Source organism: Lactuca saligna, chromosome 5, assembly GCF_052625555.1.
Source record: "Lactuca saligna cultivar CGN05327 chromosome 5, ASM5262555v1, whole genome shotgun sequence".
Lineage (NCBI taxonomy): Eukaryota > Viridiplantae > Streptophyta > Magnoliopsida > Asterales > Asteraceae > Lactuca > Lactuca saligna.
The window spans coordinates 285,594,244-285,618,248 of record NC_136421.1 but is presented as its reverse complement, the minus strand read 5'-3'; the positions used below and the strand labels follow the sequence as shown (position 1 = coordinate 285,618,248).

The window sequence follows — 24,005 nt, the reverse complement described above, 5'->3', positions numbered from 1 at the left end:
GCTGGAGACTTTATAGCTATAGAGACCAAGATAAGCTCGGATCTAAAGTTGCAACTTCAGATCCTAGCCCATACCCAAAAATGGTTAATATATATGCTAGAAAAGCCCTAATCTTCAAGATAAATATATCTAGAAAGGGGGAAGGTCAAGGTAACGACTTGTTACCTTCAAACTAATGCCAAGAAGTAGAAGAGTCAGATCCACTAGCTCCTCTTGCACTGCTCCTCTTATACTTTAAGTCTTCTTCTTGCAAATCACCTTCCAAGCTTAAGATCACACAAGAATGGAGCACACACATGAATTAGGTTTTACAGACTCACAAAGGGTTGTAAGGGGAGCCTATGGAGGCATAGAATCCTTTAAATAGGGTGCAAAACCCAGAAAATTAGGGTTTCATCTTTCAGCTCCAACTCGCCGAGTCGTGTCCTCTGATTCGTCGAGTTTGTCACTTAAACACGTGGCCAAAAACTTTCCTACTCGACGAGTCACGGCATCCAACTTGTCAAGTAGGCTTTTCAATATGAAAAATAAAGCTGTAAAATTAATACCTGAGAGTCAGGGCATATTTCCTTGAGATTCTAGTTTGCTTACGGAAGTAGCAAGCTGTTAAACTTGTTGCTCTAAGTTCTTTATGCTTGCTTTTGTTTCTTGCTGGAAAGCTTGTGTACTAGTTGCAAGGCTTTTGACAATATATCCTAGTGACATACTTGATGAACCTGCTTGTGGAGATGGTTGTGGTAGATGCCTTAGCTGTAAATTTTGAGGTTGAAAAGGTGATCTTTGTTGATTTTGAGGAAATGGTGGTCTTTGTTGGTATTGATGTGGTTGATTTGGTTGATAATTTCCTTGTTGATTTCCTCCCCAACCTTGATTGTTGTTCCATATTTGATCACCCATGGCTGATCATATCCCCTTTGATTTGACCCAGAAAAGCCTCCCATGGCTTTTGCTTCTTCATAATCCTCATCCTGAAGTTGAGGGCACATATCAGTTAGATTCCCCACTTAAGTACAAATACCGCAAAGGCGGGGTGTGGGTTGCACACCTTTGTCTTTTGCTAGCAGCATTACAAATTTGGTAAGCTCGGACAATTGAGCTTCAATTTGAGGAGTTTTCACTTCCTTTACACCTCGGGGTGCATCCGTGTACCATTCTTCATCATGGCTTGAATGTTTAGAATCTTCAACCATGTTCTTGATTAGGTTGCGGATTTCGGTTGGAGTCTTGTCGGGTAAAGATCCGCCACTTGAAGCATTAAGAAGCCTTCTTTCCATCGGAGTCATGCCTTCAATTAAGTATTGTAGGAGCTGGTATTCGATGATTCCATGCTTGGGACAACGAGCACAAAGTTTCTTGAACCTTTCCCAATATGTGTGAAAAGCTTCTCTCTTATGTTGCTTGATTCCAATGATTTCCCTCCGTAGGGCTGAAGCTTTCATCTCTGGGAAGTATTTATCCAAAAACAACCTCACAAGATCTACCCAAGTAGTTACCGTCCCCGGTGGGAAGTCATAGAATCAGTCTTTAGCTGCATCTTGAACTGCGAAGGGGAACGCCCTAAGCTTGATTTGATCCTCCGTGACATTGTGTGGTTTCATGCCCACACATACAACATGGAAATCAGTGAGGATTGAATTCACTAGATAGCATTTAAAACAAACACCAAGTCAAATGATTGAATTCACACACACAATTGTCAATACATGAAGATGGAGAGTTATGTTTCTAGCCATTCATGACTAGAACAAGCACAAACCTAGAAATTGAAGTTAAAGTCTTACAAATTAAAATCCAAGTGAAATCCAAATGTTTTCAAGCAACAATTTTCTTCAAAATGCTCCCAAAATCTCCTCTAGAACTCAGAAAATCGGCCCCCCTTTCTTCTGGAACCGTTTGCATCATTTTAGAAAGGAGAAAAACTGATTTAAACTGATGACCTCATTTACACGGCCCATGTAAACTAACACTACCAATTTACACAGCCGTGTAAACACAAAAAGTATATTGCTCAAGTTATGCAGGTCTTCGAAGTACATTGCTCATGAGTATGCGTTTATACGGCCCATGTAAACACAAGGCTTGCATTTACACGGCTGTGTAAATCTCTGTAAAGCTAAAATCTTCACTTTCTTGATATCTTCCTCCTCGATGCTCCACAAGTCTCGAAACTTCATACATATCTCTTATTCATCACCCCAACTAAGATCCTACCTCAAAAAGTCCCTGAAATATCAGAAAAGCGTGTGAATGGAATTGCATCATTAAAAATCCCGAAAAATATGCAACATACATGAGTTTAAACCTAAATGCAATGCACTTTTATGGAGTAAAACTACAAAATGGATGCATGAAATGCATCCAACATGCCTCAATGACACGTTTGCCCAATGATATCACATGTAGTCTTTTGCCATTACATAAGCCGTTTTTTCTGATCAATATTTCTCGATAACATTATTGGAACACCAATTTTTAAAACTAACTTATGATTTTGTAGACCGGATACTTTGAGACAATATAATACATCAAGTGAGTATAAATTTGCATCAAACTGATCATTGACAAATTCGGACTCACATATGCTATCTAAACTTAAATATTCAACCTCATTTCCTGGAAACTTCTTAAGCAAACGGTCATTTATTTCCTGAACAACTTCATTCTTTGGAGCAAGTATCGCTCTTTCTTGGAAATAATATGTACTGTTATACTTCTCCAAAATTGAAGGATATACAAACTCAATTAACGAACATATAGGATCATCTGGATCATTAATGAGAATATCATCCGAAATATCGATAATCGTTTCGCCGTCGTTCGGAGCACTGAGTTTGCCTTCCCCTATATCCAATAGCTAATTTGAAAAATCTCTTATTTTTTCTATATCAGATTGATCACTTACCACAGTTGATCTCATGTTTTTTTGTTAATCTATAGACTTTGCAATGTTGCCATAAATATGAAGAACTCAAAGAAGCATTAATAATGTTTTGTCTACTGCCACCCGGAACAACAGGTAGAATCTGTCTGAAATCTCCTCCAAAGACAACAACTTTCCCTCCAAACGGAATATTTGAGATGCTAGAATTTCCACACCTTAATACATCTTTCAAAGTTCGATCTAAAGCTTCAAATGCATGCTTATGGACCATGGGTGTTTCATCCCAAATTATCAAAGAGTTTTTTCTTAATAAGCTAGCTAACTCACCATTTGGATTTATTTTACAAACAGAATCCTCTGTAAGTTCAAATGGAAGTATTAATCGAGAGTGTGTTGTTCTACTACCGGACAATAATAACGAAGCAATACCACCTAAAGCAACATTTAAAACAATATGATCATCAGATTTAATTGTTGCATATATTGTCTTCCATAGAAAAGTTTTACCCGTTCCACCATAACCATAAACGAAGAAGACACCTCCTTTATTTTCTTTAACAACACTCGTGATGTTGAGGAAACTCTTATGTTGCTCATTTGTTAATGCGAGAAACATACGATCCAAGTCATTCTTTATAATGGGAATGTCGTAATCTAGCTCCTCGGTGATAAGTCGATTGTTTGAAGAAGAAACTCATTCAATATCTGGGTAAGACAACTTTGTGAATTTTTTGAGAGTGGAGTTGTTTCGAAGTAATATTTGTTCTAATTCAAACAAAGTTAAGTTCTTAAGTTCATCTTCACTAAGTGATAAGTCTGCACCATAAATTTCAAATTAATTACAAAATATTAAATAGAATATTTAATAACATTTTTAATAATTATTTAATGGGTGTTGAATAATAAAAATAAATTATTTTAAATACAAATGAAGAAAAAAATTTAATACCCAGAGACTTGAACCTTTGTCGCTGGTTATATAGAACTCCATCCGTCAAATATTCTCATGTATTTTCCCAAACGGCCTCTGGTTTAGACATACTATTACACATCAACAATGTAACAAATAAGAAGCGTAGATAAAATCCAGATCCAGAATGGTTAGCTTCTTTAATTGCATCGATGTATTATGTGTCATCATCTAATAGCCCTAGTGCATAACAAGCATCTCCAAAAGAAGAATGTGTTTCACCATTTACCGTGCGAATTTCATCAAATGACGTTGGACCTTTAATTGTATTTAAAAGAATCCTTAATAAATAAGCTTCGCCAAGATTACGTGAAACCGAATGAATTCTACAATGGCTTTTCCTATTTTCCTTCGCTTTCAAAACCTACCATTTAATATCCAAACAAGCTTTGTAGGAAATTTAACATATGTAAGTTCTCGTGCTTCACTATTAATTACATTACACTCCATCCAAGATGTGAACTTTGAAGCAGCAACAAAAGGTTTGTCCAGAATATCGTCAGTATCATCGTCTTCACCTTATACAATCTGTTGTTGATTAGGAAGATGAAAAGGTAGTCTGACCACAGAATGATACCTGCAATGAACATTATATTTAAAAATTTGTCATGATGCTTTACATGCAGATAAATATCTACAATCATAATATTCAACTATTTCATCGACCACATCATTATTTTCAGATTCATTGTTGGCTCGTACAACAACAACTGTAGGTCTATCAGGACCCTTGTTTATGTATGTAAACAAATACTTTATAGAAGATCCATGATTGCATCATTCAACATTAATATGTGCCTGATGTCTTTTCAATAGATATTTATTGTATGGAACAACATTTCTATTATCCAACTTAACACCCGATTTTTCTACAAAATGACAATCGTTTCTTCTCCTATATAAAGGAAAACCATTTTGATTAACAGACGAATGATTACAGAATTGTTTTGGAAAGTTTTTAGAGCACTTTTATCCACCGTGCATGGATAATTGATATTTTCATCTCCACACGCACGATGAATCATAAACTCGTTGACAAGTGAATACAATTCTGGATCTTCAATTTTGTTTGTCTCGGCAGAAATTATCAGATCGATAAATTCAACAATGGGTAGCTTGTTGTCAGAATGCATAAATAGACATATATGACTATGCGGCAAACCTCTTTTTTGAAATTTAATGGTATAAACATCTGTAAAAAAATTTGCAAAAAAACAAAATATGATTAGACTGTAAAAACATATAAAAATATAGTATAATAAGAGTAATGTTTTATCAATAATGAAAAAATATAGTTGTAATTACATGCTTGAACTTTGCCGAAAATGTGATTCTCCCTTACGTCTTTAATAAATGCATCAAGCTTGATCTTGAATAACCTATAAATTCTTGTAGTTGAAGTGAAATATCCTTAAAAGAACCTTTTAATATATGACCATTTCGGATTATACGTAAAGGTTATGAAGAAATCCGGATATCCAAACCATTTACATAGTGATACGGCATCCAAATAGTTTTTCAACATATAGCGTGCATCACCGGTAAAGAACGAAGGTAATATGCCATGTCGGCTGACATTGTAGATAATAGTGGTTCCTTGAGCTTTTTGGTTACGTAAATTCTCATAAGACTCACATCTAAGAATATGTTGTTGCCTATGTATGTAGTGCAGTATCTCTGTTTCCATCATAGTATAGGCATTTACCAGAAACTGTTGAAACAACCTTTTTGAATTAAGAATGAGCGAGAACGAATAATCTCTGTCTTAAATTCTAAAAACGAAATATTCTCTCATTGTAAATTTCACCTGCTTGCTGTTGGTCGTAAATGACACACATCTATGAAGAAGGTCAACACGGTAACCATCATCCCCATATGGAAATAGCAGTGGATATTGGAGAGGAATGTATAAAGGATGCAATTCACAGATACGTTGTAGAAATCCAATTTTTGTTTGAACAACAATATCCTTCTTTTCAATTGAATCACAAATGTCACCGACAATTAAAGCGACAACCTCAGAAGCAGTTGGTAGGTTATATGTTATCCCATCTCGCTCCCTTCTCCTGATAAGTCATAATTTCACATCAACTTCAAGATTTTTCAGAAAAGTATCTTTTACCATTTTATAAGATCTAACCAAGACATTATTTGAACCCAACATCACCTTAATATCTTCAATAATATCACTATCAATTGATGTTGATTGATCCTTTTCCCCACTAAAAATATTGAATTTATACATAATATTAGTAAAAGCAATAAAAATATTATAATTAATTATGAATAAAAAGTTTGAAAAAATACCTAAAGCATTTCTTTCTATTTGAAATTTCGTTTTTAGTGTCATAAATATATAACTGAGAGAATTTTGGTTCCGATCCGTTTGCTGGTGAAAGGCTTCCAATACTATGATAATTTTAACCACCCAGACTAAAAATGTTTGGAGTGTTTCCTCTATTGATTGAAGAATCAATTTTACCACCCATAAACGTAAAAGAAAACATTGAATTTCAACGTCAAATGTTTTTCATGAAGTGTTTACTTTTAGAATCTGTTGCTTGAAACATTCTTTCATAACTTGGGGATGCTTTCTTTAAATTTGGAAGTTGGACTTTGTTATTACCACAACATAATAAATAATGTGTGTTCCCTTTTTCTTTACCTCTAATGGATTCATTTCTCCATAACTTTGTCTGACATGTTTGACATACAACATTTGATCACTATGATCCAAATATTCTGTAAAATAAAAGTAGAAAAAATATCAGTTAATTTTATAAATATATAAAACGCGGTATTTGAATTGTAAAAAAAAATGAAAATGGATATTATTATTTGATTACCTTTTGAGATACCGACTATTAGGTTTTCATATATGACTTGATGTATATTTTCTACATCTTTTGTCAAATCTATCAACGGGAAAGGGGTAAATGTTTCAACTTCCTTTTTAATTTATGACATTCTAAATTTAACTCCATTGATTGATGATGAAGAACCGGTTATTGTAGATGCATTTTTCGATGTGATATCATTTGAAAGTACATAGCACTATCTTTTGTTTGGTAAGTTGGAAGTGTTGTAGTTATCGAAACTAATATTATCTAAACAAAATAAATAAAGTCACTATATATATATATATATATATATATATATATATATATATATATATATATATATATATATATATATTAAATGGATAATAGTATATTTTTAAAACAAAAAATTATTACCACTTGTAATGTTAGATGGCGGAGTTCTAACATTTATAATGTTAGATAACAGAGTTCTAACATTTGGAAAGGAATGAGAATATTATACAGTTATATTTTGGATTTTAGGTGAATTAAATAAATTGACATTTTCAGTTTGACGAACAACGTTGGTTGATTGATCTATAAGTAACAAACACCTATGAAAATTGAAGACATTTAAAATAAAGTAACAAGCTGAAATCATCTAATATTGCAAGCTAATAAAAAAAATGAGAAATCATGTATTGTATATAAATGTAAATTGAGCGTAAAACATGGAAGATAAAATAAGAACTTTACAGTTATCCATATTTTTCAAAAGATGTGGTATTGATGTAGTTCGAACGTCGGATCTTATATTCATTTTTTTCGATCTTTTATTTTTCAAATATAATATTATTTGTTTTTTTTTCTCTGGCTTGAAAGTGGTACATGTTATTGTTGTTTTCTTTATAAGCGATAATAGGATAGGCTATAAAATGTATAATTAGCTAAAAGAAACATTTTTATATTAAAATTGAAGAAATAAATGTACTTTTGTAAGCATCAATAACCAATCTCGAGGAATATTGATTTGCAGTGGACGGAGAATTTACCGATTTATCTATATTCTTATGTTAATACATGTGTATGTTATTAAAATATATATTATATGAGTTAAAAAAATAAGAAATGATAATAATAAAAAATTATATGATAAAACATACATTTGTAAATCGAAGTATTAACACTTGTAGTTGTTGAATATAGATGTGTTGATGTAGTACCCAAATTAATATTATTTGTATTATCTAAATAGAAAGTATTTAATTTTCTAGTCTTTTTAGAAAAAAAAATGAATGCATTGTATTTATGCAACTTTAATAGATAACTCGAATTTGTTAATAAAATAAGATGCTAAACAAATAATAATAAGTACTTCACATAAAATATTAATATTTATATGTGAAACAAATGAGAAGAATGTCATTTTTTTCATATATATATATATATATATATATATATATATATATATATATATATATATATATATATATATATATATATATATATATATATATTAAATATTAAATTATGATATGTTTAGATATGTCTAAGTTATGTATAAATATTTATAATAAAAGTAACTGAACATAGTGAGATTAGTTTATATTAAATATTATATGTAATAAAAAGATAGGCTGAAATTTTCAGAAAAATAAATTAAAGAAAAGTAAATATATTATACAAATATTGTTATTATATATATAAATATTGTAATTAACATTTATGTAAAAGATATATAAAATTTTAAAAAATATTTGTACAATCAGATAAAAATAACAAATCAAAGTCAAATAGTTATGTTAGTTATTCGTAGATATATACAGTTTTTATATTTATTTTCGTTGCATTCGTAATAAATATATAAATATAATTTACCATTGGTGATATTTTCGTTTTTAGTATTAGAAAATAATTAAAATTATTATTTAAATATTAATAAGTCATATCATTCCCAAATACCCTCAAGGCCTCAAAAAACTTTCAGACTGTTAATTTCATTGCTTCCGACCTCGTCTCTCTTCTTCTGTCCATCGAACCCCCCCCCCCCCCATCTTTTCTGCCTCTGCATCTTTGACGTCACAGAGCACCGGCGACGCCCTCGCACCGCCAGAGCCGACGTCGCACACCATCCCATTGCTGAAACCGAACCTTAGCCAAGCTCTAAATCGAAGCCCCCACTGAGATAAATGGTCTTCATGGTGTAAAATCGAAAATTATTGTGAGTTTATTGTATCAAATATGAATGCGATTTTCTGAGACGTGAAAACGGAAATCAATTTCATATTCTGAACTATCAAACGCAGTTTCCTCCATTTCATGGGTTTCCATTTTTCTATGAATATCCATAAATAAGAACTCTTTGATTCTCTGTTGTCACTTTTAAATCTGAGGATTGGTGGTGATTTGCCATCATTGTTCAACCATAATCCTTATAACTTGCGAAAGCTGATCAAAGGGCTATAGCTATACGAATGAACAGGGCCATTGTCAATACAATCTCAAATCCCCAATATCTTCGCCTGCTTCAAAAATGTTCAACCATGGATCAACTCAAACAAATCCACGCCCAAACCATCACCACCGGACTTGCTCGATTTACTTACATAACCAGCAAGCTCTTAGCTTTCTCCGCGATGTCCGACATCGATTATGCGCACACAATTTTGAACCAAACAAACACGCCCACGCCTACCATCTTCGATTACAACTCTATGATACTGGGTTACTCTAAAACCTCAAAACAAGAAATGGGTATTCTACTTTACACTCAAATGCGCAACAATCGTATCGAACCGAATGCTCATACTTTTCCTGTTTTGATCAAAACATGTGACTGTATATCTTCGTTGCTTCAAGTGCATGGACAGGTCGTCAAACTTGGAAATGTTTGCGATGTTTATCTCACCAGCTCGCTTATTTATATGTATTCGAAATTCAAATCCGTTGAATTAGCTATACAGGTGTTCGAAGAAAGCTCGTATAAGAACGTGGTTTGTTGTACGAGTTTGATAACCGGGTGTTTCAATAACGGCCTCGTTGATAAAGCATGTAAGGTGTTCGACGAAATGCCTGAAAGAAACGATGTATCATATAGTGCAATGATTTCTGGGCTTGTGAGAAACGAACTTTTCAACAAAGCATTAGACTTGTTCCTCCATATAAAACACAAACACAGTGGCTTAGTGAATCCCAATAGGCCTCTTTTACTAACCATCCTTACTGCTTGTGGTACAATCGGAGCCCTAGAAATAGGCCAAAACATCCACCATCAATTAACTGAAGAATCATTTACTTTTGACCTCGAGATTGATACTGCACTTCTAGATTTCTACGCTAAATGTGGAGATATAGAGAAAGCCGAAGATATATTCATCAAAATGCCTTATAAAGATGTTGCTACATGGAGTTCCATGATCATGGGGTTAGCTACAAATGGAAGAAATGAATCAGCAATCAAGCTTTTTGAAGAGATGACACATAAAGGACATGTTCCTAATGACATTACATTCATTGCTGTTCTTGTTGCTTGTAATCACAAATCTTTAGTGACAAAAGCATGGTGTTTAATTGGAAAAATGTTCAAAGTTTTTGGTATTCAACCAGGAATTGAGCATTATGGATGCATGGTTGATGTATTGGCTAGATCTGGACAACTGAAAAGAGCTGAAATATTGATAGATTTGATGCCAATGGAACCTGATGAAGCTATTTGGGGATCTTTTCTATATGGGTGTTTAAGACATAGTGAAATATGTTTAGGAGAAAGAGTTGGAAAACGGTTGATTGAACTTGATCCTAATCATAGTGGAAGATATGTTGGTCTTGCTAATATGTATGCGGATATTGGAAGGTGGGAAAATGTGATTAGATTGAGGAATATGATGGTAGAGAGAAAAGTCGATAATACCCCTAGTTGGAGTTTTATCGAGGTTGATGGTGTTGTTCATAAGTTTTTTGTTCATGATCAATTTCACCCTCGAGCAAATGACATTCGTGAAGTCCTACAAGTAGTTAATATGGTATTAATGAATCAGTAATTGGCCATTATTTACCTGATTGACATCTGACATGATGTTGAAATTGTGTGTGGGTCAGATAAGAGGTTTTTGGCGTAGGAACCTAGATTCATACAATATGAAATGACAATGTGGAAATTAAGAACCGTAAATGAATTGATCTCAAGATAAATAAGGAATCGCTGAAACCTCACATGAACAAAATGAACTTTCATTTTCTAAGTCTATCATTAAAACGAAAATTGAAGTGGAAAATGAGGCTCTTCTAAAAATAGAAACAACCTAAACTATTTATAGTCACTAGGTGTGAGACTCATGTATTACACGGGTTTATTAAAAAAAAGAATATCCATGTGTAAACATTAAATATTTTTTAAAGTGATAAATTTTACATAAAATACAAATAATATGACAAATATGGACATTGTAAATAACAATATTAAAAAGTAAAGTAAACATAATATATTTTTTAAAGTAAATTTTCGATAAAAATACAAACGAAATGATGAATAAGTAAGTACTTTAATTTATAAATAAAAAGCTATTGACATAGTTAAAAAATTGTCTGTAATCACAAATTTCCAAAAACTTCTTTATTAGTATTTTTATCTCAAAAAACAATTTCATATTTAAGAACAACCATTCTTGACTCTTGTTTATTTTCATTGCAAAACATACAACTAATGGAAAATGACATAACATTTAGTAAGGAAGATTGATGAATTAGAGTACCCTACATAGAAAATCAAATAATAAACCACTTGCACAAAAAACTATTAAAAAATCATTGTAGCCCAACAAACTATCATGGTAATTACCTAGGCGAGGTTATAAAAACCGAGGATTTATGAAAAAACCTATATGGTAATGTTTCACAAATTTAGAAGTAATTTATAAACTAACATACAATTACAAAATAATTAAAATCATTCTAGCCCAACAAACTAGTATTTTATATTTTAAAAGATCATTTATTTATCTATTCGTCCTAGGTAGGGATGAGCAAAGGAACCGACCTGGCTAGAACCGGTCCGAACCCGGGAACCGAAGTCGGCCGAAATTAAAAACCGAATCGGACCGTCGGCTCTATCGGTTCTTGCCGTGTCTTCAATGTTGGAACCGGTCATCAAGATAAAGCAACATACGGTTTCGGTTTTTGACGATCCTACCGGTTCCCGGTTCGGCGGTTCCAAAAATCAATAAGAATATCGTCTCGTTCACGGTCAGACCGGTTCCATTGGGTTCCGGTACCGGTACCGGTTCCGGCCGGTTCCCCGGTCCAAATGTTTATCCCTAGTCCTAGGTGCATGACCTTATATTTATCTATATTTCAGTGGGTTGCTATAATGTGTAGTTTTTTTAAGTATAGTGTTTTGATAGGAATAAATTAAAGTATAATATTGTAATAAACTAATCAATTAAAGTACATTGCTATTGACATTAATTTTTCTATTTTTCCTTTGATTTTTAAATTAAAGTATAGGCAAGGGTGATTCCATTTTTGTGCGGGAAAATAAGTTTGTTTGCATGATACAAAGTATGTGTACTTTATTAATTTTTCATAAGTAAATCATCATGTAAATGTTGACCTTGTTCTTATGAATGCTAGATACTTATATTTATGATATGATCAATCTCTGAATCTCGGTCTCTCAACAAGGAGAGACTGATCAGCACATTCTACACATTCTGATACACAGAACATGTTTTCTTGTAACAGATACTTGGTTGAATTGTGGGTGTTTGGTAAAGCCAACCTACATATAAAAAATCGGTGCTATTGGGCCTACACTTCCCGTTTTGTCAAATTCGAGGAAAATTTTGTTAAGAAATAAGTTTTCATATATTGTTTTTTGAAATATATTTTAAAATACCAGTTGTATAAAATGTTTTAAAACTCGGGTCAACCCGGACCGGCTGGACCGTGACCCGGGGTAGAAGGTGGGTCAATTAAGAATGTTTTTTTGTAAGAATACGGACCGAATGAACCGGTCAAGTTTCCCCTAAACCGCGGTCAAACCGTTATGTAGAACCGGTTAACCGGATTGACCCGTTTTAATAGGGTTTGGATACAAGTAGCGAACGACAAAACTATATTTTGTTTTGTTTTTTGTACTCTATGTGGTTGTTTATTATGTTTAGATTGATCTATACCATGTTTTGATATGTTTTCAATGTTTAAACCTTTTGGACAACAAATTATTGGTTTTATATGTCTATCCATTATACTGGAAAGTGTGTGTGTGTGTGTATATATATATATAAATCAAAAAAAAAATTAAAAAAACAAAACAAAAAAAAAAAAGCTTGACCCGTGAACTAGTTATCACATTAGATCAACTAAAAACCCGGGTTTTAAAACATTGGTTATGTACCCATTCAATGAATTGGATACAAATTTTTGTAGTAAACCAATGCTTACACCAATTTACTAATTTTCTTTCACAAATCAAACCACCAATTTCTTCTAGAATCTCATATCAGTTCAAATTAAGAACCAAACAAATAGTAATCGAAGTATTTATATTTTTTAATTTTAGTCGAGTGTCTAAGTTAAAATTCAAATCTTATAACATGATGATTTATTGACAATTACGAAGGCAAGTAGAGAGTAGGTGGGTCCTAGGACCCACCTAATAAAAATAAATATGTAATATTTTACATATAAAAAAATTTAAGAATCTATCTTAAAATTATATAAGGACCTATCTAAAAATTTTTGCAAAAATAAATGTGTAAAAATGTTTGATCTTAAAATAGTCCAATATTTCAAACCACTTAAAATTTAATCAATATGTAAGAGCTCAATCCATAACAAATGAAAAATAATAATAATAATAATATAACATTTTTTGTTAAAATCGCCCATCAACAACACCTCTAACTCCAAGCCACGTATGTGTACATGACCGCACGTGATTTGTGATTTGGTTAAACAAACGTGTGCCTTAGATGTCAACTCCACAAGGCATTTATCCACCAAATCATGAAACTTTTTGTTCCATTTGATCATGTCTGCTCCCAAATTCGCATCGTCAAGCGCCAAATGTACACTTTTTCTAAGATGTCTTACGACATCTGCAATAGCTCAAATTGTCGCAACCAAAGCTTCTTTCTTTGTTTCTTGTGCAAGTGATGTGGTAACCTCTACGATGTCCAGCTGCATATCGGGTTTTTTAAGTACATTTTTGTGATCAAGATGCTTGATTAATATACAAAGCAAAAGATGCGTGTTTTCTGTGCATAAAAAAAAACGGAATAAAGATTCCAAAACACGCAACATTGTTGTCCGTTCCTTCCCAATTTTAGTCATGTTATAAAGATACACATGTGACCAAAAAGAAGGGCTTTTAGCATCAACCCTAAACAAATGAAAACAATAAATGTGTGTATAAGTTAAAAACTAAAAAAGCCTAATACATCGAAACAATTGTGCTATGTCCTAAGGGTAATTTGGTCTTTTAGAATTGTCCATAATTTTCCAAAACTACAAAAACAATCTATTCAAAATAACAATTATATATATATATATATATATATATATATATATATATATATATATATATATATATATATATATATATATATATATATATATATATATATATATATATCAAGTGAAAGAGAAGCAAAGCAGATGTTTTATGTTTATGCTTACATTGTCAGACTCTCCTGATATATGGAAATATCTACCCATGAACCAAACCTACAATAAGGAAAGAAAACATAGTGATATTAAATTAGTTTTGCATGATTTTAAATTTGTTTATTGTGTGAAAAAAAAAAGTCATTTGATTGTAGTGATTTATTGAAAATACCATTGAAGAGACATTTCAACAAACCTTGAAGTAGAAATTCTGATAAAAAAGATCATTTACATCATATATCAAATTCACAACGGAAGAGAAATTATGAAATTACACATAGACGTTGTTACAAAGATATGATCAAAAGTGAAAAATTAAAGAAATAAACTTATTAAAGTATCTTACCAAGGCTTTGTGTTTGTCATCGGCGATAGTGAGAGAAGTGGTGGTATTGTGGAAGCTCTCCTGTTCACAATCATACAGACTTTGTTCTGTTGCTGAATTCACATGAACCTAACGATACTACAACAAAGAGTAGAAGTCGACACGTATTTCTTCTCAAACATATCATCTAGCAAATTCAAAGCTTCTCAAAAAAAAAGCTTTGATCATAACCCCATAAGTAACATCATTGGGCTCAACTTTATTATCCTTGCTTACAAAACCCATCCATCAAGATTGTGTAAGTGGTAGCATCAGGGATCCATCCTCTATCAAGAATCTGATCAAACATCTTCTTTGCACCCACATATCTCCTATAAAAACATAAGCTCCCATTACTATAGTATAACTCACAACATTTGGCAGCATCCCCATTGCATGCATTTCAACGAGCACCTTGAGTGCACCTTCTATATCACCCTTCTTACAAAATGCTTTTAAAAGAATGTTACAAGTTGATTGATTGAACATTCCAAAATTTTGAGTCGCGGCAACAGCAGCCATCATTTGCGGGGTGGGTTATTGGATAACAGGTGTGGTTACAATCGCTGGAGCTGAAGTTGCAACTCCCTTGTATTTCCCGTCGGCTGCCTTCTGGCAATGCAATTTATGTCATTCGAATACCTTGTAAGGTTCTTCTAAAGCCTTTCTAAACCCTTCTTGATTTTTATACACAAACAAAGCAAAGCCACGTGACTTTCCTATTGACGAATTAAATCCTAATGGACCTGTCTCGATTTCCCCAAATTTGGAGAATAATGCTCGTAGTCGCTCTGCATCGGCATCGGGTTGAACGTTACTAACATAAATCTTCCTAGTGGAGTTGTCTGTGGAGCTGGCGATTCCAGACCCAAATGACGCCGAGATTTTAAGTTGTTACCCTTCTGATTTCGATGAATGAACAAAAGAGAGTGGATGAGGAAATATCCAGTTGTTTGATTCGATGGAGGGAAAGAGAAAGAGGGAGACTGAGAGGCGGTGGCATTTTTCTCAAAGAAGCGATTACAGTTTTCGAAGGAGATATCTGGATCGGTAGAAGTAACCACACATGGTGGAACAAATACCATAGGAGAAAAAAACGGTGAAAATGGAGAGGCAAATACGTACCATTAAAGTATGGATATTGTGCTTTCAGTACTATCTTCCACACCAATCCATATTTTTTTCAGCAATCCTCCTAAATCATCTAAGTCACTTCCTCAAATCCAAGCACCAACCTCGCCAAATCGCCTTACTAAACCCACTGGGGTATATTCTAGGCGTTCCTAGGTTCTCGAACCCACCCAATCCTCAGCTGCCGAAAGACTCTCATTAATGTCAACTAGCTACTTCATGAATATAGCCACATGCGATAGTGATCAGATAATCCTTCGAGTAAAAGACTCAACCCTATAACGGTTGGACTCAGACGAGAGATGCGCAACCACAAAGCATTTGGACACCGGAAAAACCAACCAACATACTCTAATCAACCAATTCTATCCCCACATACAATTCGCAATCAAGTAACTCTTGTCACTAATCTCATCCTAGGCTTGCCCTAGGGTAATCTCCAACCCATGAAACTATCAAAGAACATCCAACCCGCATACTACAACTCATGCTATCCACATCTACCCTCATTGTCGGTTGCCTTATGCATGCAAATTATACGCAAAACATAATCTAATAGACTGTCGAATAATAAACTCTACCCTAGGACCACAACCAGACAAGGAACAGAAAGTAAGGTCAAATCAATTATTCTAAGGCTATAAAATTCTAACCGTATACAATTTTTAAAGCATACATTTAGCAATTTCTAACCAATAGTCATTCCCATTCCAGCATAGCATCCAATATCTCCAAGGTTACAAGCATCACATACCAGGACAATCCATTGTTGAGTACTTAGCACTAGCATGCAAGTCTACCAGCTCATACAACATACAAAGGCATCTCTCCTGGCCCTAACTAGCATGCGATTCACAGATTCACAAATCAAATCATGACTGATAACATATATGGGTATTATGGAGAAAACTTACTTGAGCTCGACCGACTGCATGCACCATACCCTTTCTTGTCTTAGAAAACTCTTTTTTTGAAAACATTTTTTTCATTTGAAAACTTTACAGATCCTCAATTCAAGTTCAGACACACCCGAAAGTATGTCTGAATCCCTCAAACCAAGGCTCTGATATCAACTTGTAACGACCCAAAAATCAAGGGTAAAAATTTTATTTTTATTATACTCAAAACACAGATATCTTCTAAATCCAAACATTCCAAAAACATGATTAATTCAAAACATTTATTAGAGTTCGTCCCAAAATCATATATTGTGGAAACACAAGTGTGTGTGTTGCGATGAAGTCGGACCCTTCCTTTCCAAACCGATGATACCTGAAACCATAAACAAAACTGTAAGCACGAAGCTTAATGAGTTCCCCATAGCATACCCAACATAATCACATAAACCATATCAATCGCATAATCCATGCATATACACATATAAGGAGGTCATGGAGACCCTCCAAGGTCTTATACACATAATCACATAAATCATATCAACGACACAATTCATGCATATAAACATATAGGGATGCCATGGAAACCCTCCAAGGTCTTACATCGAGTGTCATTGGAACCCCCACGTGGTCTTAACTACGTACCATGTAAATTATACATACATACATATAAGAACGCCCTGGAAACCCTTCAGGGTCTTACTCTGGATGCCATAGTAACCCCTGCATGGTCTTAGGCCAATGTCATAGGAACCCCCAAATGGTCTTAACTAAGGATGTCATAGAAACCCTCCAAGGTCTTGCATCCTAGTGCCTCGGGAACCCTTCGAGGTCTTTACTTAGGATTTCATGGAAACCCTCCAAGGTCTTACACCCAAGTGCCTCGGGAACCCCCCGAGATCTTCCATGCAAGTATCACAAAGACAACTAGCATATCACATACCACAATATTAACTAGCATATCACATACCACAATATTAACTAGCATATCACATACCACAATATCAACTAGCATACCACATAACACATAATGGTCCAGCCTTGGTACCTTCGACCCATTGGTATGGTGAGGAGAGTCACTTCACACTGCCGAAGTCCCGTGAATAAAACTCTAGCTACTAGTTGACAGATTCCCGAACTAACAACATCAAAACAATACCTAATTAATAATTGGGTTCCAATGCATAACCCTAAGTCCATGTTTGGGGTAAAAGACTACTTTACCCCCAACCTAGCTTGATTCAAGCCCAAGGCCCAAACTCACCCTCCAAATGCCCAAAAGTCAGACAATGAACCAAAACCCCACATATTGCCCAATTTTCCATATTGGGCCCAAACCTCTATATGGTCTTACCCTAAGGCTTAACCATTTATTCTAGTCCAAACATTTGGCATTCCGATGGTCCAATATCTCATAATCATCAAGGCCCAGTTATGGCGCATCTATGGCCCAATTTTCCAAATTGGGTCGAATCCTCTCCAATAGGCCTTATCCTAAAGCCCAATAATTTCCTTAGTCTATAAACATGTTCCCAAATTGGCCCACGAAGTCCCACAACAACTTAGTCCAAGAAATGGCCCAACAAGAACCCAAACCCAATTATGATTTTTCATATAAAAATGAAGATTAGGGTTAAGTGTTCCTACTTAACCCATTAAGAACTTAATTTGTTAAGGACTTAATCCATTAAGTCCGTTACTCCATTAGACCAAACTTACAATGTGGTCGGGTGTAATTCGAAATTCCAATTCCAACGGTCCAATACGGGTCCCGACAAATTCAAAACTCACATTCCCAAAATTAGGGTTTTCTAAAACCTAATTATGGTTTCCAACCAAATCACAAATCAATTAATCCAATAGTTAAGTTTTTACATTAATTAAAGTCTAACAAGTCGGGTTCACGGCGGCAATGGTGGTTGGCGATGGTTCACAGTGGTGGTGGTGGTGGTGGTTATGATCTTCGGCCAAAACAACACCCAAAGCACTCCAAATATCAATCCAAACGCACCTGACAGCCCAAAGCCACCGGAGATGGTGGCTAGCAATGGCCGAGCGGCGGCAGAAGGTGGCAGCCACCACATCACGGTGGTGGTGATGAGTTTTCTTCGGTTTCTTAGCCAAGCAAAGATGCATATAATAGCTTATGAAATATGTTCATACACACACCAAATCACGCACACAGCCATCTCCTCACGGTGGCTGGTGGCGGCGAAAGAATATGATATGGAGGCAGCCATGGTGGTTTTTCTCGAGTTTTTCTAGCCAAACAAGCACCTACAAACACTTCACGGTTCTATAACACCTATCTATTCAGGACACGAAACCACAGCTTCCAAACACCGACTAGGGGGTTGAGGACACTGGAATAAGCAGAAACGGTGACCATAGGGCCACCAGCAGCAGCAACCAACGTACCTGACGTCAATTCACCAAGAAGAGCGAAGGAGGGGAGAGAGGGAGGTGGCGAAAGTCCTTACTCGAGGCTTCCCAGTCGCTCACGACCACACAACAACGATCATGGTCCGTTTGTCGGCCACCGGCGGTCATCCAAGCTACTCACAGTGTCTCCGGTAGCGGAACTGTGGCGGCGGCGTTCATCGGCAAATCATCGGCGGATGAGAGTGTTCCAAAGATAGTGACAGCTGGTGAAATGACGCTCTAGGGTTAGGGTTTCCGATGCTAAATCTTGAAGCGTGAAGGGAAGGGTGGTCCGGGTCTAAACCTGTGTTCTTTTCAAACATCCATCCATTTTTACAAGTTTGGCCCCTCCTTCGCTAGAACTTTTCAACATAACCCCAATATTTACCATTTACCCCCTTAACCTCCAAAATCTTATTCAATATAAGTCCAATATTTTACCAAACACCCCCTGACTTCTGAAAATCTTCACAAAATAAATCCTGAAATTACACTTTAACCCCCGAAAGTCTAAATTATATCATTTGACTCCCCGAAACCAACACTTTGCTAAATATTATGGATTTTATGGTCATTGTAAAATAATATAAAATATAAATTTACATCTTGGGGTTCCGGATTTATTATTTAATTACTCTATTTCAAACGGAATGTTACAGTCATGAGATGGGTTCCACCCCATAATTGACAAAAATACCCTCCAAAAATTTCTATTTTGCTAGAATAATCCCTTTTGGCACCTTCTTTCACTAAAAAGCCCTTGTTTTGTACCATTTTTTGTTAAACAAAGGCCAAAAAAATCTCAAATATTTAGAAAAACTTTAATTGTTTTATTTTTTTGATATTTTATATATGGCGGACCTTAATTTTCGTTTTGTGTTGACTGCCAAAGTCTGAAAGACTTTACTTTCATGATAAATAACTACTAACCTTCCAGCTACAAAGTGGATATGAGGGTATCCATGACTCGTGTTAAGAGGCGTAATAGGAAGGAAAGTGAGACCAAATGCTCTACTCAAGTTGTAGTTAAATAAGTAGGAGTCGAATTTAGAGGTTTAAGGCGTGGCTAATTGATTTGAGATGGAACCAGCCAACCACCAAGGTGGAGAGCATAGACAGATCTATATAAGACGTCTATGAACTTAACAAACAACTATACTTGAAAATAAATCAAAATAGTAAAGAAGACTCAAAGAACTAATGGGTTAATGGGGATATATGAAGCGAATCGATTAAAAAAAAAAAAGTTATATTGATCAAATTAAACCAATTTCTTGCAATAGTAAGCCTAAACAAGATTACTACAAAACCTTTACTAAGTTACCTTACCTCCCATTTGATTCAGAACTTAATAATCTGTTTCAAGTACGACCTTTACACAAGAAGTCAGGAACCCTAGGTACCAAAGTTGATTATTCTTGACAAATTTGTAACAATTAAGACCATATACAACATAATTTTATGTACATTCTTACTGATTACTAAGCCATATATTTAACACCGACTACAAATGCTTGACTCTACTTGTTTTAACCAATCTTTAACCATTAAGGTTAGAATATACTTGAACAATGGCCCCAAATGCTTGACTCTACTTGTTTTAACCAATTTCTTCACTTAATTTGCTTCTAAATAACTGCTACATCTATTACTCTCTTCAGTTTGGTGAATCCTAATAATTTCTTACTTACGTTGCCAAATCGCACATCGGATTCCTAAATCCCTTTAAGATAATATGATAAAATTTGGAAATTTGCACTCTTAATCATTCAGACTTTTGGTAACAACAAACAAATCTCTGCAAACAAGAAATAAAATGTAATGGATAGCTCAAGCTCAAAGATATACATAACAAGTAAAACCCAACAAGATGTTGAATATAAATTCAGAAACACCTAAAACATACTTTTAGAAGATATAGTATTAAGAATCTAGTCAGAATTAGTGGCTTAATGCCACGTGTCTATAGATATATTACTTTACAGTTTACCTAACCTTCCTCTTCCCTTTACGAATAGCACCACCACCACCTCTTGACCCTGAATTACCACTTTCCGGTGAGTCTTCAACAACTGTATTCTCTTGTATAACCAAACCACGGTTCCTTGAAAATTTCCTAATCGGAGTTGTTGGTAAAACACCTTCATTTCCATTTTCATTTTCATTTACTTTTTGGGAAGAATTAGGTGACGTGTCAACAGGAATCCTATGTGGCATCAGTTCTTCTCCAGCCTCAACCGCATCCAACATTAACTGTCAATCCAACACACAACCATCAATAAAATTACAGTTACAGATAAAGGTAAAAAGGGTTAACTGATATTCTTATGAAGTTACCTTCCAATCTTTGAAATCAAATCTGAAGAGGAAATGAGAGTAGGAAACCTCCTTAGAAGCAACTGCATTAGCAGCTGGAGCATTCCTTGGTGCTATAAGAAACAATATAAATAAGTGATTTATGAATTGATAGAAGAAGGTTTTTGAGGAAATATTATTTGTTGAAAACTTACAAACTAAATGGTCTCCTTTATCATTGACTTTTATTTCTGCACGACCATCTTTAACAAGAAAGGACAAGGCAAAGAGATTTTCAACCGTTTGAGCAAATGATGTTCTGTTGAGGACTAAAGTTTCAAGCTTTACAGTTCTGTTCCTTCTTAACACATCAAACATGGTTGACATGTTCTTATCAGTTTCTGTTTTCTCTTCTGTAACACTTGAAGCAAGCTACAAAAAACCAATAGAAAGTACATGTGTTGATATGATATGCATAGATGTAAATTAAGTCTCGAAGTGTAAGCATCATTACCTCTTCAGGTCGAGCTTTTTCAGTTAATCTTGCACGCTTTCTATGCTCTACAACCTTTCGTTGCTTGATCTCAGAGTTCATTGGCCCAAGCCTGTATTACACAAACATAACTTTAGAGATAATGTCTGTGTGTGTGTGAGAGAGAGAGAGAGAGGAAGAGAGATTGGTACTTACATTGTGCAGCATCCATCAGCCTTGAGAAAAACATGAGACACTGCAATACCAATGTCTTTCCACCTAACAGAGTTCCTAATTTCATCAGCACCATCGCCTCCACTACCAATTCTACCAAAGTTCTTTAGTATACAAGATACAAAGTCAGATGGAGTCACTCCTTCATTACTCTGTGCTTTGACAGAAGTCATGAGTGTGTTAGTGATGTCCAATAATGCTTCTGCATCAGCAACTTGCTCCCTGGGCTTCTGAACTGGAAACAAAACAGAACACATGGTTTATCAGAAACACAGGAAACTAATTGTGTACCAAATTATCTAGATTCTTGTTCAAAATACATGTCTGGTTAAGAATTATTAGTTGGTTGTAGTGTTATCATTCTTAGGGGTGGCATAAATTAGATAGAACAATGTGATAAGAAACCAAGAAAATGAGCTAATTGTATATGATGTATATGTTTAAACACATCAACGAAATAATATGGTGGCATAAAATACCAAGTTGATGCAGGCATTCGACTTCATCAAAAATGAACCTGAATTTCTCCGAATCTGCCTTCGTTATATCATCTCTCTTATCTGCAACAACAACAAAAAACACGAAAGCAAATGAAAACCCCTCACGATTGACTTGAATCTCATAAGGTTCTATAAAACAATATGTAAAAACGATGGAGTAGACAGCAATAAAAAACCGTAACAAAATGAACGGGGATTACCGCTTATTAGATTCTTCACAGCAAGATAACGAGACCGAAGAACCCTGCGCTCCAATCCATTTCCCTCGTTTTGATCATCCCCTTCGTTATGATCACTCTCTCCCCGGTCTCTGCGACTAGCACCGTTCATCTTACTGCCGCTACCACTCGGTTCGCCTTTCACATTTCGAACCATGATTGAAGAAAGAAGCCGATACCAGATTAGCAAATCGTCTTGAAAGACTCGCAAAAAAGGAACAACTTAATCGAAGTAAATAAACCCTAGAATTTACGACAGGGTTGTGGAATCAACTGATAAGTGATTAGGTTTTAGGGAAAACCCGAAGAATTTTGAGGAATCGAGTATTTAGGGGGAAGACGGTTCGAAATATAAATTCGAGCCCTAAAATTTTCAAAATTTTGACGAACCGAAATTGGGGGCCGCCATCGTCTTGATGTTTTTTCATCTGCCCCCCAATTTATAGTTTTCCGCCCCAAAAATCCCAAATAAATATGAATCCCTCATAGTTTGTTTTAACTCAAAATCTCCACAAAAATTAATTGATCTCTTCTATCTTTTTATTTCAAGAGACACATAAAAATATAAAAATATTGTTATGTTTTACAATTATTTGATTATATATTCATGTAAATCGTCATCAATAATTTATTTGTTAATATATCATACACATCTTTAGCAATTTTTATAAGATGTTCAAATTCATTGATATATCTTTCATATCATCTACATGATGTTGAGAGGTCTCACAACGACATAAACACCAACTCCACATGACGTGGTGTCACGTGAATCCGGCCACCTCAATCACGCCTAAAAGTCAATTTTTTGCTAAGTTCACTAATATAAAAACTTATTTATAGACATTTATTTCATACAACCAATCCTACAATTTCATTTCAAATTTAATCTTATAACTAAAAGATAATAGTATCCTAGAGATAGCCAAGTTTTACATTGTTCCAAAAGTGCACAACTGTAATTTGTTTTTGGCATTACGATATCACTGTCAAAGTAACAGATGAGTATTTAAGGATGTATGAGAATGATGTTACAATTTGTAATGGTATCATCGCGCTTCACATACATATAATGATAACGAACAATTGTAATTGATTAATGGAACCAAACATGGCTTCCATGGAATGCTTTGAATAGATGACTATATGCATTCAGA

General features: G+C 34.6%; 2 protein-coding genes, 1 long non-coding RNA gene and 1 pseudogene across 3 annotated transcripts; 1 reads left to right on the top strand and 3 right to left on the bottom strand.

Moving 5' to 3' along the window:
* Positions 1 to 2,413: 2,413 nt before the first annotated feature.
* On the bottom strand, positions 2,414 to 3,497 carry LOC145046818 (ATP-dependent DNA helicase RRM3-like). The gene is made up of 2 exons (XM_078995077.1): positions 2,903 to 3,497; positions 2,414 to 2,841 (listed from the first exon to the last, which is right to left on the bottom strand). The coding sequence occupies exons 1-2, from the start codon at positions 3,495 to 3,497 to the stop codon at positions 2,414 to 2,416; spliced, it is 1,023 nt and encodes a 340-aa protein (XP_078851203.1).
* A 5,208-nt stretch (positions 3,498 to 8,705) lies between these two features.
* On the top strand, positions 8,706 to 10,823 carry LOC144998133 (pentatricopeptide repeat-containing protein At5g06540 pseudogene; annotated as a pseudogene).
* A 2,580-nt stretch (positions 10,824 to 13,403) lies between these two features.
* Positions 13,404 to 15,843, bottom strand: LOC145048094 (uncharacterized). The gene is made up of 3 exons (XR_013682706.1): positions 14,664 to 15,843; positions 14,330 to 14,377; positions 13,404 to 13,831 (listed from the first exon to the last, which is right to left on the bottom strand). It is a non-coding gene; the product is annotated as an uncharacterized LOC145048094 (long non-coding RNA).
* A 5,085-nt stretch (positions 15,844 to 20,928) lies between these two features.
* LOC145048093 (non-structural maintenance of chromosomes element 4 homolog A-like) lies at positions 20,929 to 23,292 on the bottom strand. Its single transcript, XM_078996508.1, has 7 exons — positions 22,831 to 23,292; positions 22,610 to 22,690; positions 22,113 to 22,365; positions 21,939 to 22,029; positions 21,640 to 21,856; positions 21,467 to 21,558; positions 20,929 to 21,382 (listed from the first exon to the last, which is right to left on the bottom strand). The coding sequence occupies exons 1-7, from the start codon at positions 23,003 to 23,005 to the stop codon at positions 21,116 to 21,118; spliced, it is 1,176 nt and encodes a 391-aa protein (XP_078852634.1). The 5' UTR covers positions 23,006 to 23,292; the 3' UTR covers positions 20,929 to 21,115.
* Positions 23,293 to 24,005: the final 713 nt, after the last annotated feature.

What these genes read in the sequence shown, in the direction of transcription:
- LOC145046818 (XM_078995077.1), bottom strand. Translation starts at nt 3,497, where the DNA reads ATGTTTCTCGCATTAACAAATGAGCAACATAAGAGTTTCCTCAACATC. An exon ending in AAAACATGAGATCAACTGTG is followed by an intron (nt 2,842 to 2,902) that starts GTAAGTGATCAA and finishes TATTGGATATAG; the next exon opens with GGGAAGGCAAACTCAGTGCT.
- LOC145048093 (XM_078996508.1), bottom strand. Translation starts at nt 23,005, where the DNA reads ATGGTTCGAAATGTGAAAGGCGAACCGAGTGGTAGCGGCAGTAAGATG. An exon ending in AAAAAGCTCGACCTGAAGAG is followed by an intron (nt 21,857 to 21,938) that starts GTAATGATGCTT and finishes GGTTTTTTGTAG; the next exon opens with CTTGCTTCAAGTGTTACAGA. An exon ending in TTGATTTCAAAGATTGGAAG is followed by an intron (nt 21,383 to 21,466) that starts GTAACTTCATAA and finishes TTGGATTGACAG; the next exon opens with TTAATGTTGGATGCGGTTGA.